Source organism: Callithrix jacchus, chromosome 8 (assembly GCF_049354715.1).
Source record: "Callithrix jacchus isolate 240 chromosome 8, calJac240_pri, whole genome shotgun sequence".
Lineage (NCBI taxonomy): Eukaryota > Metazoa > Chordata > Mammalia > Primates > Cebidae > Callithrix > Callithrix jacchus.
In genome coordinates this window covers 52,143,062-52,158,457 of record NC_133509.1, presented here as the reverse complement: position 1 = coordinate 52,158,457, position 15,396 = coordinate 52,143,062, and the positions used below count along the sequence as shown (strand labels likewise).

General features: G+C 43.2%; 1 protein-coding gene across 1 annotated transcript; it reads right to left on the bottom strand.

Annotated features, from left to right (window-relative positions):
• Positions 1–5,196: 5,196 nt before the first annotated feature.
• On the bottom strand, positions 5,197–9,454 carry GJD2 (gap junction protein delta 2). The gene is made up of 3 exons (XM_002753577.7): positions 9,323–9,454; positions 8,525–8,687; positions 5,197–7,487 (listed from the first exon to the last, which is right to left on the bottom strand). The coding sequence occupies exons 1-3, from the start codon at positions 9,414–9,416 to the stop codon at positions 6,593–6,595; spliced, it is 1,152 nt and encodes a 383-aa protein (XP_002753623.2). The 5' UTR covers positions 9,417–9,454; the 3' UTR covers positions 5,197–6,592.
• Positions 9,455–15,396: the final 5,942 nt, after the last annotated feature.

Below are 15,396 nucleotides of genomic sequence, written 5' to 3'. Positions count from 1 at the left end.
CCACCTCACATGTACACACAGTGGATGTGATGTTTCCTCCCTTGAAACTCAGAATACTTGAGCATTGACTAAGGCATAGATCTCATTCTGCCTTCTAGGGTTGTCTTATTCTTCTCAGGTTGGCTGCAGGCCCGGTAACTGTAGGGAGGGCATCATACCTGTCTGTATATTTCCTGTAATACTTCGTACAGAGCCTTGCACACCACTGGTGCTCAAGAAACTACTGAACTGAATTGAAGGACTTTCTATTGCACTTGGTATTTTTGGAGATTTAGGCCTTTTAAGAAAGGGGTTGAAAGTTGAAGAAGAGGAGGTATATTTACAGATGACAGATGCTTTATGTATTAAGTTATATACACATGTTTTATAAAACATCCCTTCTTTTTGGAGTCAGGAAGAACTGGTCCATTTATCACAACCTCATTGGCGTCAGCCACCAGATACTTAGAACACTGGCCGGGGTGAACGTCAGTAACTCATGTGTTGACATTCAGATCCTTTGTCCACTCAGAAGCCTCTGTTTATGCACGGTCCTTACCTACAGCTTGTGTTACCCAAAGCTAACAAGAGTCACTGTGCACATTTTAGCCATAACTACTTATTTAGGCTTACATCAGTCAGGTCTGTCTTAGCTAACACACACTGTCTGGAGTGTAACCACCAAATGGACATTGGGTAGTCACAAAGCTGACTCTCCACATCTGACTCGCTATGCCTGGTGGACTGTCGGAGCACAGACTGCAATGGGATTGATAATTTACCCTTCGCCTGCCCATATTTTAATTGTTTCCATCCAACTTGCAGGAGGTCTGAAGTATCTAAGGCAAGGGATAGCCTGTGCTCATTCTCTCCACTCTCTCACAGTCCACTCACAAATCTAGTGGATATGCTTGAGTCCTTTTCCTAGCCTCTGTTTAGCACTTTCATCCGGTTAAGACGTAGTAAAATAGAATACTAATACCACATCTTCTTCCTGGAGATTCCACCTCCCTTACCTTTTGTGACACCACCCTGCAACTCCCGTTTGCTAACTGGTTCATTTCAACCTCTGTCCTAGGCGCCTCCTCCTCTCTCCACTCCAGGTTCTACCCATGGTCAGCCCATCTTGCCACCATGAAAGCCTCATCCTTGGCCACTGCTCTCACCACTAAAGCCCTGAAAATTGTGGTTAGTCTTCCATCCACAGCTTCTTATCAATAATATTCTCATCGCTGATTTAAAGAAGGGCAGCTCTGCCGTGAGAGCCTCACACTTCCCTTTTCCTTCTTTCATGATTTATCCTCCAAATACCTGATTCTCATAATCTTATGCTAATGCTCTGACTCAATTGATCTCAACCTTATGGGTGTGAAAATTAAAAATACTGATGCCCAGCCTACAGCATCAGAGATTCTAATATAGGAGGTCTGGAGTGGGGCAAGGGCATCAGTGTTTTTACAGTACTGTTTTTCCACTATGATTGACATAAATGGTGATCTTTTGTCTGAGAAGTTGCTTTTTCATAGCCTTTCTCGAAAACTGAGACCTGGGTTTCTTATCCCTGTGTCTCCAGGATTCCAGGCCCCGCAGGAGGAGCACAGTATTTGTTTATTGTCTTAAGTAAGGTATCCATGCAATTTAGTTTGTCCAGGACAGACCCAATTTCTACCTATTGTTCTGGTGTTCCATTAGGTTAGCTACTCTGACCCTTTCATTCTCAAAGGTGTCCCATTTTGCACAAGAAATTAAGTAATCCCCCTAACCATAAGTGTACCTAAAGATGTGGACTGAATGGTGCCCCACACACACCAAAAATTCATGTGTCGATACCCTGATGCCCAGTACCTGCCTTTATTTGGAGACAGGGCCTTAAAGAGGTTATGAAGTTAAAATGAAGCTCTAACCCAATCTGACCGGTGTCCTCATAAGAAGAGGAAATTTGGACACACAAAGTGACACCAAGGCTACAGATTCATAAAGAAATGACCATGTGAAGACACCATGAGAAGATGACAGCCTGCAAACCAATGAGGGAGGCCTCAGAAGAAACCAAACTTGTCAGCACCTTGATTCTGGACTTCCAACCTCTAGAACAGTGAGAGAATAAGTTTCTGTTGTTTAAGCCAGCCAATCTGTGATATTCTGTTATGGCACCAGCTTTAGCGAACTAATGCACTTAATACAATGTAAAAAAAAAAAAAACAATGTAAATAATGTTTTCTAAGTTCCATCTAAAGTTTTCCAAACCTCCAAGATGAATGAATGCTCACACCACCTTTTTAGAACCCCACTGCCTTGAGTTTAGATGGTTTGGTTTCATCAACTGTACTATAAAAGGTTTGCCTTAGCTTTCATACGTTCTGAATTTATAAGACCATTTCCAGAAGAAAGATGGAGACGGTGACAATGAATGTCATATATGGTTACAGTGGGTAAAGCATAATTCCTGTCCTCTAGGAACCATGCCCTGATCTAGAATTGTCTCATCTCCACACAATAAGGTACCAGCAAAGGGACTTTTATGAGGACTCAGACCAGGAGCATTAAGGCAGCTTGAAGGAGGGTTTAGAATAGGTTCCTCAGTGAGGCAGCCAGACTGATTTTTAATGGACGCAGAGGAACACATCCAGTGAAAGGAGGTAGAGGGACAGGTATTCCCTGCAGAGAAAAGTAGTTAAAAAAAAAAGTAGGCCGGGCAAGGTGGCTCAAGCCTGTAATCCCAGCACTTTGGGAGGCCAAGGCGGGTGGATCACGAGGTCAACAGATTGAGACCATCCTGGTCAACATGGTGAAACTCCGTCTCTACTAAAAACACAAAAAGTTAGCTGGGCACGGTGGCGCGTGCCCGTAATCCCAGCTACTCAGGAGGCTGAGGCAGGAGAATTGCCTGAACCCAGGAGGCGGAGGTTGCAGTGAGCCGCCATTGCACTCCAGCCTAGGTAACAGGAGCGAAACTCCGTCTCAAAAAAAAAAAAGTAGAGGCTGGGCATGGTGGCTCACACCTGTAATCCCAGCACTTTGGGAAGATAAGGCAGGCAAATCATGATGTCAGCAGTTCAAGACCAGCCTGACCAACATGGTGAAACGCTGTCTCTATTAAAAATACAAAAATTAGTCGGGCGTTGTGGCATGCACCTGTAATCACAGCGACTCAGGAGGCTGAGGCAGGAGAATTGCTTGAACTCAGAAGGTGAAGGTGAAGGTTGCAGTGAGCCGATATTTTGCCAATGCCCTCCAGCCTGAGTGACAGAACAAGACTCTGTATCAAAAAATAAAAAATAAAAATAAATAAAAAGCAGAGGTGAAAAGGTAACAGTGTTCTTTACAGTGCTTTTAAAACTACTCCCACCTGGATTTTGGGACCAGTCATTTTTCTCTGTCCACAGAGGTCACAGATAGTACACATACTATCCCTCACATTTTTTGCCTTTAAATATTTAAGCACTTACAAATGACAAATTCTGCCCTTTCAGCTTTTCTTTCTTCATGTCAAACAGCTTCAGTTTCTCCAGGTTATTCTCCAAACTTTTAAACTAATTTGATGCACTGTCACCCACTACTGACTTAACCAGTGTACACACCTACATGCACACATGCACACACGTGCACTTACATACACATGTGCATAGGTCAAGAGAGCCTGCAGTTTACAAAGGTCTTTTAAATATAAGAGACTATCAGTGATGTTCTCTCACAAAATACAAATTAAGGCCACATCTATCACATAGCTATATGAATCATAAAATCATTCACATATTTCTTTCATTACATAGAGAGGAAAAGACTGACGCTGATGGTCATTCTGAGGGAAGACTCTATACTCTGAAACAAAGTGTTTTCTTCACCATTGCTGACAAGTGAATTAATAATATTACCATTTGTGGGTGTTGGGAAACATCACAGAACTGAAATAGATCAATCCCACCAATATGGGATGCATTTCTACCAAAAAACACTACGATTCTTTTAATCCTACATCAAGGCATAAATACAACAGATCTTGTTTTCCACACAGATTCCTATTTCTTTCACACCCAAGCATATGCTAAGAGCTCTCAAGCAACACTCTTCCTCCATATCTGGGAGATGTCTTAAAACATTTTTAGCTTTCCAAACACAAAACGGAGGAGGATCTGTTTTTTTCCTCAAAGATAATCATCTTCAACTGCTTATTTATACTGCAGATAGAAACCTATAGATTGAAACGAACATATTTCCATTCTAAAGTTGGCATCTGTGCTGCCATAGTTGAGATGCAACAATCGTATTTGAAAAGCAATCATCCAGGAAACCCCACGTTGCTTCGCAGTGTTCAAGCCAAGTGCTCATTGGAATTAGACGGTGAGTAGCACTGAAGAACTAAGAAAGAACACTAGCCTGCTGAAATAATGGGACCACATGTAGGCAGAAAATACCAAAAATGAGAATAAAATGTTGTGGCTAAAAAGTAATGTCTTATGACATATAAACAAAGGATCTATCTCCTTTGAAGAACCCAATAAAAAATGATCGCTTAAAAGTCTAGAACTGTGCTGTGTAAGAGAGAAGCAACTAATCATACATGGCTATTTAAATCAGTTAAAGTTAAATAAAATTAGAAATTCTCTTCTCAATTTGCCCTAGCCATGTTTTAAGAGCTCAGTAGTCACATGTGGCTAGTTGTCATCACATTGGGCAGCAGGAATAGAAGAAATCCCCATCATTACAGAACGTTCTACCAGCAGCACTGGTCTAGAGAGTTCTCCTTCCTTACTGGGTTAACACTGTGTTAAGCATCAGGCCCTGAAGAGATCATGGAGAGAACAGCATGCCTGCCAAGTTTAATGATTAATCCATGGCAGGAAAAAAAAAATGTGGTGGAAATAAAAAAAAATTCATTCCTGGAATGGACTAATATGATGTAGTATTGACATCTGTGTTATAAGAAATATACTTAGACAAGCAGAGAAAGTTTTGAGCTGAAATGGAAAGGAATTAATAAATAATACTATTTTAATATCTCACCACTCCCTTATAAACAGTCATAAAACATTCATTTGGAAGAAAATATTCGTGAAAACCTCTCTTCATCTGTTAGTGGCTGGTTGAATTTTATTGGTCATTCCTCAAATATTATTTAACCATCACTTACTTCCTGCCCCAATGTTTTGCTGTTATAACATTTTTGATCATGCATTTAAATAAATATACCCCCCAAAAAAGTGCAGACTCTTCTCATTTTACAAAAAAAGGCAAGAACTTTATTTTAAACAAATCCTTAGTTGTGTGTTACACCATGTCCATATCTAAATTAAAAATGATCATGATAATTCAAAGGGAACAAAAAGCTTCATAAAACACATTATCCAAATATTTCTCTTAGCCAATATTTTAACTAAATACACAGTGGATATGAAAGGTATGGTATGGCACTTAAATAAATAAGAGCAAAAAGAACGAAACATATTCACAGTCCAGAGCAATAGGTTTTTGAACCTTTGGTATATGTCTCAAATAAGTAACCGTAAACACGTTAGCCAATAATGTTTAGTTCCAGGTCTGTTAAGCCAGTGATTTTGTGTGTGTGTGTGTGTGTGTGTGTGTGTGTGTGTTTCAAAAATAACTGAAAAAATAATAAATCAGGATTGATGTGGGATGATTAAGGTCTCTGGTGTAAGCACACAGGTAAATTCAAATCATGGCAAAATGACGGTGCAGCTGTGTTGCACAACAAAACTATGTAAGAAAATGAGATACACCAGTTAGAAATTCTGTGGCTCAGGTAGACACCCTTGACATTAACAAACAAAGTCTCTTTAATGCTGACCAAAGTCCTAAACAAGCCAGAAGGCAGAAATATCCGGAAGCTCATAACCACCTGCCTAACAGTGCAACAGCAATCTCACAGAAGTGTTATAGTTGCATATTGCAGTTCCCTCCCTCCCACCCATCCCCTATCCCTAATAAACAGCACCAGTGCAGTTTGAGTTAGAAAACTGGAAATATTGAGACATTCCTAAGGTTTTCATCATGACTAAGGGCCAGTCAGATGGGGCTCTAATGAAAACCTCTGCCATGGCCATTCTCCAACAAGCACCCCATGTAATTCCCTCTAGTTTACAAATAAACCATATTAGGTCTAATGTAAGGCCAAATTCTGAAAAAAAAAAAAAAAAAGCTGGCATGCTATCCTGGATTGAGGGAAAGGGGCATGCTGTCCCATGGATCAGGATTAAGGGATGTGTTGAGATAGGTCACAAATTTTTTATCAATGAAGTACTCGACTCACACCATTCACCAGGATGAAGAGCTCAGCAGGGCTAAGTCCTACTTGGTAGCTGTGCAAGTTTACTGTTATCAGGATCAGGCTGGGCCATAAACAGAAAGGGCCCAAAGAAGTCTAATTCATCCATTTCATCGCTCTACCCAATTGTCTCTGTGGAACCAATTAGGTGATACATGAAAATGGTTCCACTTTTTCTTCTCTCCCATTGATGCAAGATCTTCTTTTATCCAGTCTTTTCCTACATCTTAATGGTGAGAGTGACAAATGAAGGTGGATTCAGCCACCTCTGAGCAGTCATCTGCTTTGGGGCTCCTTGTCATCCCCCAGACTTTCATGAAACCTGCCCTCTCACACATAGGCAGAGTCACTGGACTGAGTCCTGCCAAAATTGGGAACACTAACCCTGGGCAGGTCCTTATTACGGATCTCATAAATTGACTTTCTCTTGGCCTGGGCCCCTCGCACAGCCAGCTTGATCTTGCGCCATCCCAGGTGGTTGAGTTCAGCCAGGTTGAGCACAACACAGATGCCACTTACAGCAAACATGAACACTAGAAAGACAGTCTTCTCAGTTGGCCGGGACACATAACATTCCACCTCCTTGATGCAGGGATAGCGGTTACACTCATACAACCCTGGGACACTAAAGCCATAGAGAAAATATTGGCCCACAAGGAACCCAATTTCCAGGGCATTTCGGAACACCACTTGGATAATGTAGAAGCGGGAGATGCCTTCCTGCCTCCTGAGCTTGGATTTTGATGCAGTGCGTAGCCCTGATGGGTGTGGAGTCAGCTCCTTAACCTCTAAACAATCTGGCTCTGTCTCCTTACTGGTGTTCTCTGTGTTCTGCAGCACCCCATTGACAATAGCATTTTGCAACTTCTTATCTTCTCGTTTGCCCCCACCACTGCCCCCACCCCCAGTTGCTCCAGGACCTCCTATAGACTCAGGGGGGTCTCTGTCCAGAGCTAGGAAAACAGTAGAGTAGCGGCGTTCTCGCTGCTTGGCGGACTGGTGCACAGAGTAGGTGATGAAGCAAAGACTTGGGGTACACACCATTATGATCTGGAAGACCCAGTAACGTATGTGGGAGATGGGGAAGGCGCGGTCATAGCAGGCCTGGTTACAGCCGGGCTGCAGGGTGTTGCACACAAACATGGTCTGCTCATCATCGTACACCGTCTCCCCAACAATGGCCACAATGAGGATCCGGAAGATCACCACCACAGTCAACAGGATCCTGAGCAGAGGAAGAGGGAGGGAGAAGGTTCTCAGGGCTGCGTCACTGACAGGAAACCCCAGCTCCTCCCTCCCCTTTGCTGATGATGTTTACCAGTCGTTTGACTGGGGAGCTGTCCAGCCTGGGCTGGTACTGAACTGGGAATCTGGGAAACCTTTCGGTCTCTTCCTTTTCTGCTAAGTGCTGGTAGGCTGGGAACATTTCATATTATAGAGATCCCAAGTATACACATCTCCATGCATTGGACATAGTCTACTTGCAACAGATAGGTTTCATCTCTCTATTTAGAATTTATAGAAACACAAAACACACCTTCACTCTGGATACGGCAAATGCACACAGAATACCTTTACAGACAGTGCTTGCTTCAAGGTCTTCACACAGGTTGCGTATGTAACTATTCCACGTGTATATTTAGTTTATTCTCAGATTGAATATTAAATTTAATGCTTTATATAAGCAGATGGCTATGCATATTTATTCATATATACTAAATATATATATATATATAGCTAGGTAGTTATAGATACAGATACAGACACAAAAATGCCAATTGGTTATGTAGGCTCGGTAAGTTTACACGGCCAAATAAGTTTAGTTTAGTAATTATTTGTTGAGAAAAGAGTAATCTGCTCTGAAAAGCAAATCCATCTCCCCATTTGCCCTTCTCTGTCCAAATGCAATCCTGTCTTTGTAGATTCTATTTAGGGAACCGGCTGGAGATTGGCTCTGACTCTGGAGAGTGGAGGGACCAAGACTGAGCCAGCGGCTCCTTTTCTGATGTGGGAAGAGTGAAACCTCGGTAGTGCTTGAGGAGGAAGGGATGGGCACCTGGTCAGGAGTAGATAGAGGAGGGGGACACGGCGGGGCGTCGGGTAATCCCTCATTGCCGGGAACTCCAGAGCCTCGATCTAGGACTCTGGGGAGGAGGCAGAGGATAGGCTGGGGATTGGAGCAAGGGACTCAGTAAGGAGGTGAGAAGGGACTCCCGGGGGCCGCCCGACGGGGCCCGCTGACGGCCGGCTTGGCGTCCTTACCTCCCGATCATAGTGGAGTGCTGCTGCACCGCGGCTTCCAGCAGCCTCTCCAAGATGGTCCATTCCCCCATCGCTGTGCATCCGGAGGCAGCAGACAAAGACTGGGCACGTTCCCGCTCCTGGACCCTCCCCGGGCCGTACCTCCAGAATGGGAGCGAATTGCCTCCCAATTAAAGAAGCAATTTTAAAAATCCTCGAATCCCCCTTTCCTTTTATTGTACTTAAAAGAGAAATGGGGAAAGAAATCCAAGCGTGTCCCGACCGATGGGGCAGTTGGCGCGGTCCGGAGAGCGGACACGAACCTCGGGCGCAGTCCAGGGGTCGAGCTGGATCCCGCGGACCCCGGGACGAGGGGTGGGGCGGGGAGGTAGCCTGCAGGTCCTCGAGCGCTCGCGTGCCTGGGAGATGTCTCGGCGCCGCTCCCCGCCGCAGGTAGGGGGTCGGGGGAGGGTCCGGGCACCCACTCGGTTCCTGCTACTTCGGTGGGCACCTGGCGCTCCCGCGCGGCAGCCTACAAGGCCGGGCGGAGCGCGCACGGAGCCGAATGTGGGGCTCGGGGATCCGCGGCCGCCGCCTCTAATCCGCCCTTAAGTAGTCTCCGCCTGCGTCACGCCAGGTCGGCGGAGGGGAGCCGAGCGCGCTGTGCGGCTGTCGCTGCGCATCGGAGCCCGAGGGGCCGGGGACGCGCGCAGGGGGAGAGGGGCAAAAGTCCTGGGGGCCCGGTGGGGAACGGGGCGATTTCGAAAAGGAGGACTGCAGCACCCCTCAGGGATAATCAGGGCTCCCAGGTAACCTCACCTGACCACCAGACCCCAGCAGGCGGAGAGGGAGCCGGTAGCGGACGCGTGAGTGAGTGGGGAGGAAAGTGAGTAGATCTCTTCTCTCCGTGCATCCCTCACCTTTTCGCTTTTTACCTTCCGGGAGACAACTGAAATTCCTTCCCTAGATGGAGATGCTGTCTGAGGGAGGGCGAGTGGGGCGACGATTGGGCGCTTTTAAATCTCCCTTAGGGGACAGAGTGGCTGAGGTTGCCTCTGTGGATCCGACACTGAAGTGAGAAAGGCTTGATGGGAGTCCATTTAGGCTGAAGGGTAAATGCAGGTGTGGAGCTGCCTCTCGGGATGGGGGTCAGGGTACAAAAGTGTATCTAACAGGTGCCTCGCAATACGCGAGTAGGGTGGCCTTGGTTAGAGGTCTCGCTTCCCCTTACACTAACGCAGAAGCTCTGCTATTTTTAAATTATTGTTATTATTTTACTAACGGGAAGGGGGGTACTTCTCAGGTAAACCGTGATTTAATCTGAATTTAAGACTCAGTATTCTGCTAGCCAAAACAGAGCCACTCACAGCCTCGCCCTGCCCCCATTTTCCTTATTGGGCTTTGGCTTTCTCCCCTCAACCAGCAGATCCCGGTTTTTAAATTCACATTGTGTTGTCAGTTCTGTCTAGAGCAACTATTTAATTGGTGGCTGCAAAACTGGAACAATCACACTAAGCTGCTAATTAGCCCAGGGGTCAGTATTAGGAGACACTGTAGTTGGGAGAGTTTGATGTAAATGTACCAAAAGTACAACGGGAAAGTAGTTGTCATTTTTTTGAAAACACAACAGTGAAAGGGTTGCTAACTTGTCCTAGGCATATAAAGTAGCCTTAATTATCCACGGGGAACATAGCACATATGTGTATTACATAAGCCACACCATGGTGACCTTTACTTCTGGAACAACAAAGGTGGTTGGGTAGCTGGTGTCCCAGGGACTGGGAAGAAGGGTTCAGGGCATAAGTCTGAGTCCACTCACAGTGTACTTCTTCATAAAATGATGTTTAAACACACGGTCTAAGCTTCACCACCAGAAAGATCACTGAGATCCTCTGCTAGGGCTGACACCTTTGCCCCAAGAAAACAGCCTTTCACCGCGAAAGAGTAAAAGAGTCCACTAACAATGGAGAAAGGGATGAAGTGTAAATGAAACATTAGGGCTAGGGCAGGCATTTTTTATTTTCATTCTGAACATGGAGGAGATTCAAGGATGAGGATGGATGGAGAGCCTTGTATTCAGTTAGCTTCCAAATAGAATGGTGATCCCCCAGCCCAAACTTGGTGTGTTTCCCAGGTTTCTCTTCTGCTCCCTTTGGCCCTTGGTCCCTGTATTCCCTTCTTGTCTGGCAGACTCTTTTATAGCAAATGATCTTAGCCAAGGAATGAATAAGTCCAAAGGGAAATCTGTTTAACATCTTTAAATGTCCCAAAATAGGCTGCACAAGTCAAAATTGTAATTTTATACTTCGGCTTTCCCAAGCTGTTAAAGACTGTGGTCCTAAGAACATAGATTGCAGGAAATGCAATTTTCAAGCAATATGCTATGACTGAATTGTTGATCATTTGTCCTTATTTTGAAACATATTTTAATACACCACATAGATTCCCCATATAAACGTGCATACAATGTAGGTGTATAAATGCACAAAGACGCATATACCTAGAACCCATATTTTAATACTCACCTGTTAGACTGTGAAGTCTACTTTTAAATAAAAATCTTATTCTCACCACCACACTTCGGAAACAATTAACCATTTTTATTTTTAATAACCACTCATACATTTTACACTGACTACTTTGTGCTTCCTCCTTCAAGTCCAGTCAACTCCATTTTCAATTAATACTCTGTTCTGATAAAACGAATATGCATTAAATGTGCATTAAATGTGAAATGGTTCTCTGTGGATCTAGGCATCTCTTAATTTCCTCAGGGCATTATCTCATCTTGATAGATTCCAGTTATCTCAACTCCCCTCTGATTGAAGATCCCCACTCGAGGCAACTGGGAAGTTATTTTCATTACTTCTTATTTAAAAGCCATTCTGTTTATAAAGTAATAGTTTGCATGAAAAACAATGAAATTCATAGTATGCTCATAGAATAAACTTTGGTACACATCAGACCATCTGGGGATCGTCATTAAAAATACAGATGCTGGAATTCCATCCCAAATCTGCTAAACTGAAATATATGGAAATATGATTGAGGTCACTGTATTATTAACAGGTTCTCATCCATGGCTCCATTAACAATAAAAATCTGAGAATTTTTAGATCCATGAGTATTATGGCAGGAATGAATCCTAAGGATGAAGAAAGCTGTCATCCACTTGTTTCACAGATGTTAAAACTGACCCAAAGTCTTGATAGCTTGCCTAAAATCATGGGTGGCAAAGGAAAATCTGTGAAGACTATGGTATTCAGAATCCTAGAGAAGAAGATCAAAATTATTTTAGAGGATGAAAAATGTGATATTTGAAGAAAAGGGGAATTAATGTGGGGCCATGGTTACCTGTAAACATTTAAAAGAAAAAGATACCTGAGTTCTTGGCCTTCCAAATCTGTGTCTTATCAAAGAGTATTTTCCATTACAGTGCAGGGAAATATTCTCCACATCTAGTGGGAAAAACTGCAAAGGCACAGAGAAAAGGGTTTGGTTGAATGTTATAAAATAGGAGAGAATGCGCAGTTACTAACAATGATTCCATTTACTACATGGGGTGTCTGGATTTGCTCTTATCTTTATATGAGCTCAAAACTTCATTCTCTTCTCAACCACAGACTTCCAGGTGAACCTTTTAGCTTTGCAGCTTCAAATGTTCAGTAAATGAAACTTCATATGAGCTTTGTATATGTTGTAAGAATGAACATTAATCTACTGACCTCCATTCTACTGGACAGTAAATTCCTAGAGAGCATGCTCATATGCAGTGGTTCTTTCTATAGTGTCTTTAAACTCAAGCATTTGTTGAAAGAGAAGGTCAGCTACTCTGGCTCTCTATACCCCTCAACCTGGCAGAACTGCATTTTTCCTAAGAAGTGAGTCCTGGGTCTCCTCCACAGTCACAAGTAATATTTAAGTCAGAGAGGAGAAAGGGGCTCCCTTTGCAAAGTGAAAGATCCTACACACTTAGGGTAGCCTCCTCAGTAGAAAGCCTTCTTACTAACCACAGCCCCCTGCCCTCACTTCCATTCTTCTCTCACTACTGCAGTCCAGACACCCACTGAACTAATGGGGGAAAGCTGCTGAGCTGGCAAGGTTTAAGTTGCAGCATCAGAGAGGCAGCCCCTGCGAGCTGATCTCAGCTCTGGATACATCTGCCCTAGGAAGCGCCAGCATCTGTAGCCTCCTGAGATTTGTGTGGCTTGGGAGGGACTGCATTCAATTTGGAATTGATTCTCTGTGTTGAACTCTTCTACATTTCATTCACAAACAGCTAGGATTAACTGAACTTTATCCCCCTCAGTGGCCTACATAAATCTGTTTCCTAATGAAACCATCAAATTGTCTTCTTAAGGGGCAACCCCAACCTGTCTTGGGAGACGCAAAAGAACAGAAGTGGCAGATGGAATCTATTTTTCTTTGCTGCAAAGTGGTTTTTCTTTTTTTTCTTTTGTGTGTCCTTTCCTATGTATAAGCCTCAGTTCAAATGTTTAGGGAAACACTTTTGTTTTTGCTGTTCAGACAAAATTTATAAAGTAATATTTCCAAAGAGAGTAAAGCTGTCCAACCAACCAAACTTAAGTAGCCCTAAAATAGTGGCCTACTTTGTGGTCTAAGATTCTCCAGAATCTGCTTCCTTCAAAATTATTTTGCCATCTCATGGACCCAAATGCTAAATAATGTCTTAGTCCCAAGAGATTATATATGCAAATGGTACAGAAATCTAAAGTATTTTGCCTGATAGTTCTTTGAATAAAAGGGTATATATAATTTTTTTAAAAAGTACATACACAAATTCCATTTCCCACCTACCTTGTATATAGAGAATATACCTATGTGTAATAATATCTCAGGGATTAATGTAATATATGGTATTGTGGCCAAAGCAGATGTGTGAAATCACAGCAAATAAATTAACACTGCATTAAGAATCAAATCATCCCTGCTGACACATAGTCTTTCACTTTTATATCAAGTCGTGTTTCCCATTCACATCAGGAGCTTCCCAGGGGGGCTCATTAAACCTGCACAAAGAGATTTCTTTGAAGTCAGTGCTATTCAAGGGTTATTCAGCTATAGGGCAGAAGAGCCTGCCTCTCTGGGGTCTAGGCACTCTTCTCTTGACTCTCATTGTTGCTGTTCGGCCAGAGGCCCAGCAAGGCAGGATATAGCAGGGCTTCCTGATGAGTGCCTTTCTAGTCTGTACGAAAGAGATGAGGAAATGGCAGGGAAAATGCACATGGGTAGGATCTGCCCTTGACAGAATTGTTGAGCTGGGAGAATATATTTCTTTTCCCATATGTGCCCTTCCTGCTCTTCTTCTGCATCAGAGTATGCGGCTTCAAGAGCTGAAAGTTGGATACATCCTGGTGCCAAGATTACTATGAGGAATTGGCATTTATCCCAAAGGAATATTCTCTAAGATCAGAAGCTTACATTCAAGGTTCCTTTTTGTGCTCATAATTGTATGTGAATTCCCCTGGTTGCCTGATACCTTGATTTCCTGAATTTCAGCTAATTTCTATTTTTGCTGGGACTCTGGGGGCTCAGGTATTACTCAGCACAGAAGCTTTTGTATTTTTTCAGTTCTTGTCAACTACCTAACTTTTGATCAACTCTCAGGCACCAACATTCAAATCTGTTATGGAGAGCCTCTTGTTTCTGCAGCTTAGGTGAGGTTGGAAAGGAGCTACCATTCACTCATCACACACCTCAGGCTCAGCCAAGGGTTTGTCAAGAGCATGGACTCCAACTTGCCCATTTGATTGGTTCAATCACCTCTGACCTTCAGATGCTCACACTAATTCTTTTTTTTGGTATATACTCATCAGTCCACCTTGACTATCGACTGCCTTGGTCACATCTCTCCTGGAACTCACCTTGATTTTGTATCCTATTGACCTTAGAGCCTCTCACCATTGTGCTTCACCCAGTCCCTGCATGTCACTCCACCACCATGAAGGGAAGTAATCCGATAAACAAGCGCACACCAGAGTGTTAATAACTGGTAACCACTTAATGTATTATCCTTCTCAGAAGAATTATCCTCATTTAAGTTGCAAAGCCTACATCCAAAGAAATGAAATGTCCTAGGTAGTTTTCTAAACACTATGCATAAAAAGAGAATAGCTATTTGGGGGCAAGGATATAGTGTTGTGAGCCCTCCCAAATGACACCACACATGCAACTTGATTCTTGTATTGATCAATAAAGTGCTCCTACTTGTGGAAATAAAGGAATTACACAAATGCAATGATTCTTCGGCTTTACTACACTATAGAATCACATGGGAGCTTTGAAAATTCCCAGTGCCTAAGCTGTCCCCCAGACCAATTAACTCAGCACTTCTGGAGGTGAGAGCTATGCTTTAATATTTTAAAAAAAAAAGTCTCCAGGTGATTTCAATATGCAGTCAAGTTTGAGCACTAATGCAATAATATATGCTACCCACTACTTAGGCATAACAGCCCTGCAGGGCTTTTTCCTCATGCTGGGAATGGTGCTTCTGGACATAAAGTCAGAATTTCATTCTGAAAATGTGTTCATGTGGTTCTGTAAGTGCTTAATATAATCCATACAGGCTAAGTAGTTAGTTGCTAAACTGCAAACACCCATCTCATTTCATCTCAGTCTACTTATGGCCATCTGGACCTCTGTATTCCCATTACAGGGCCATGTGTGTATTAATGAAATTATTGCATCCGATTACATCTTTTATTCAGAGTACAAGAAGAGCGGTCCATGGATTTTGTGCTCCAGAATCACCGTTTCTGTCATGACGGCAATAATTACATTTTTCTATTTTATGCAGAGGTAGGATGGTCTTCCAATTAGGTAAGAGTATACAAATGTTTTATGGCTTACAATAAAATTTCAGTATTGCCGTC

What these genes read in the sequence shown, in the direction of transcription:
- GJD2 (XM_002753577.7), bottom strand. Translation starts at nt 9,416, where the DNA reads ATGCACGGAGAGAAGAGATCTACTCACTTTCCTCCCCACTCACTCACG. An exon ending in TGCTGGGGTCTGGTGGTCAG is followed by an intron (nt 8,688 to 9,322) that starts GTGAGGTTACCT and finishes TTTAATTGGGAG; the next exon opens with GCAATTCGCTCCCATTCTGG. An exon ending in CACTCCACTATGATCGGGAG is followed by an intron (nt 7,488 to 8,524) that starts GTAAGGACGCCA and finishes TCCTCTGCTCAG; the next exon opens with GATCCTGTTGACTGTGGTGG.